This window comes from Apium graveolens, unplaced genomic scaffold (genome assembly GCF_009905375.1).
Source record: "Apium graveolens cultivar Ventura unplaced genomic scaffold, ASM990537v1 ctg4577, whole genome shotgun sequence".
In the NCBI taxonomy this organism is placed as follows: Eukaryota; Viridiplantae; Streptophyta; class Magnoliopsida; order Apiales; family Apiaceae; genus Apium; species Apium graveolens.
Genome location: NW_027418605.1, coordinates 108,638 through 111,214, shown reverse-complemented (window position 1 = coordinate 111,214; position 2,577 = coordinate 108,638). Strand labels below are relative to the sequence as shown.

The following is a 2,577-nucleotide window of genomic DNA, read 5'->3' as shown; positions in this document are numbered from 1 at the left end:
AATCAATATTATCGTAAATATATATCCATATTATTGTTCAGGTATCCTGTTATCTGTTAAATGTAAATGTGATAATAAACGTATATCATTAATTATTCGTGTTATTTGTTAAATTTAATCCTAAATATATATCGGTATGTGGTACTATTGTCGATCTAACTAATCAACTAAACGTAAAATTTTAGAACAGCAAACTATCAACAATAAATATGGATGAATCACAGACATAAAATGTATTATTTTGAAGGATTTTTTTGCCATTTTATAATTATATTTAAAAAATTATGATTGATATAAAATTGTTCATAGTAACTTTTCATGTGTGATTCATTTATATCAAACCTAGAGTAAGTAGATAGAAGGTTAAAAAAATGTCTTAAACTTTAATCATCGGCGACTAATCCTGATCTGCAACTACTTTATAAGATCAAGTCAAGATAATACAGCTATGAAGAGAGTAAACTATTACACCAACATTAACTTTAGTACCCAATATTAAACTAACAAAAGTTATCCAACACCCGGTTAAAGTTACAATCATTTACCTTAAATACGAAATTAAAAGCCTATAGTACTAATCACAACTGGCGACAAGTTGCATTCTAGCTAGATTCTAGCCTAGCCTAGTTTCATTCACCACTTCATGTTAAAATATAACACATGGTGGTATATATAATAACCAATAAAAAATTCTCTAATCCAGCTCTTATTAAAAATGACTCTTCCCTAGCTGCTAGCACAAACCTAGTCATAACATGATCTTGAGTAGATATCCACTACTAAAAACAAATATGAAATGATTAACTAACCTTAATCCACTTGTTTACTTACTAATTAATCTCCTTAATATTAGCCGAAATTTCAGTTTAATGGTATGCGGAGGACTTGACTTGACTTGACAAACTTGCTTTTGTCAAGTTTTGATTTCGGTAATTCGTACTAAAATGTTTGTCGGCATATTATTAGTTTGTTTGTGATGATACTAATTTAGTTTAAATTGAATAATGCGAGTTATTAGAGATCTAAGTGGAAAAAATAAATTAAATTAAAATGATGAAAATGTACAGAAATGGTCTGAGAAAGTGAGAAATAAACATCAGCTTCCCACCAGCTGAAAGTAAGAGAGCGACAAGCCACAAAGCCGACTACTACAAATTTCAGATAATTTGAACTAAAAGCTCTACTAGATCCTAGTCATGGCGCGGCTGGAGCCAAGCTCAAATGCAAATCCAAGCCGAAAGTATCATCAAAACTAGGCCCACCATCTCCTCTAGAAAACCTACTCAGTGAAGGCATATCATGATGGGCTCGTCCTTGCTGAGGCCCAATACTTGTCAATGTAGACTCCGCTACACCGCCAGCATACGATAACGTCCCTGCACCTCTCCCAACTGATGATGACGTGGACGTGGAAGGAAAAACACTCCCATGCGAAACCTGAAAAGGCTGTGCGGCGCGTGGCACGTACATCCACGACGGTGGTGCGGTAGCCGATGGCAAAATCATGGGCATCGACGGTGCTAGGAGGTGAGGAGGTGGCGCAAAAGCAGATACCATAGGGTTCCGCATGTAAGAAACGGCAGCGTTTCGAGAAGCTTGCATTTGAGCTCGTTTTAGTTGTTGTCTCTCTTTTTTATGAGCGTTTTGATGGCCACCTAATGCTTGTGAGTTGGCAAACTCACGGCAACAGTATTGACACTCGTATTTCCGGCCATCGGTGGCAGGAAAACCGCCGGAGTCGGAGGAAGCAGACGGTGTTTTGGTGGAGTCTACTTCTTCATCTTCTTCTATGACGTTGAAACCAAACAGTTTAAGACCTCCATTGATGGAAGCAGATGTGTTGTTATTGTTCAGTTGTGTTTGAAACTGTAGTTCTTCCATTTGTGTGTGTTTGTTTTATAATAAGACTGTCGGTATATATGGAGAGTGAACAAGTTTTTATATAGAGAAGAGAATGAAAGGAGGAGTATATATAGAAGGTAAAGGGTGAAGTAGAGACTTAAAAAGAGTTGTTGAGCCAGTGGGGTATTTATACAAGTAAGAAAAGAGGGTTTCGACTTTGTGGGCATTAATATTTTAAACAAAGTATGAGAGAGAGAGAGAAAGTATGAGAGAGAGAGAGATGGTTTCGGACATCCCAAGGAGTAGAAGGTAGTTAACAAGTCATAAGTGTAAATATGGAACACGACCCAAGAACAGGGGTCGCCTGCCCTAATGGATTGCGCGCACTTGTTAATATTCTGGCAAGAGCATCAATGAATCCCCATGATCCATCTACGTACCTGGTAATATCACTAAAATATGTATGTATCTAACTGAGTATATATATCTACAACACTAGGCTTGGGACAAATAATTAAAAATAGGAAAACAGAAAGACTAATTTGGCAGCGGCTAGTCCTTTAGGATAGTTTGAATAGTTAAATCTAAGTAGAGAAGTGTCATCTCATTTGCTTGCTTTTTTGTTTTATTGATTGTACTCACTCTACTATTAACAATTGAGTTTGTTTGAAGAACATATACAAGAAGAATGTGATGCATGTGAACCAGGTCATACTTAATTTGTGTTCATTTACT

The 2,577-nt window shown here is 36.3% G+C and overlaps 1 protein-coding gene across 1 annotated transcript; it reads right to left on the bottom strand.

Annotated features, from left to right (window-relative positions):
* Nucleotides 1–1,027: 1,027 nt before the first annotated feature.
* Nucleotides 1,028–2,164, bottom strand: LOC141702044 (zinc finger protein GIS3-like). The gene has a single exon (XM_074505747.1). The coding sequence runs from the start codon at nucleotides 1,879–1,881 to the stop codon at nucleotides 1,195–1,197; it is 687 nt and encodes a 228-aa protein (XP_074361848.1). The 5' UTR covers nucleotides 1,882–2,164; the 3' UTR covers nucleotides 1,028–1,194.
* Nucleotides 2,165–2,577: the final 413 nt, after the last annotated feature.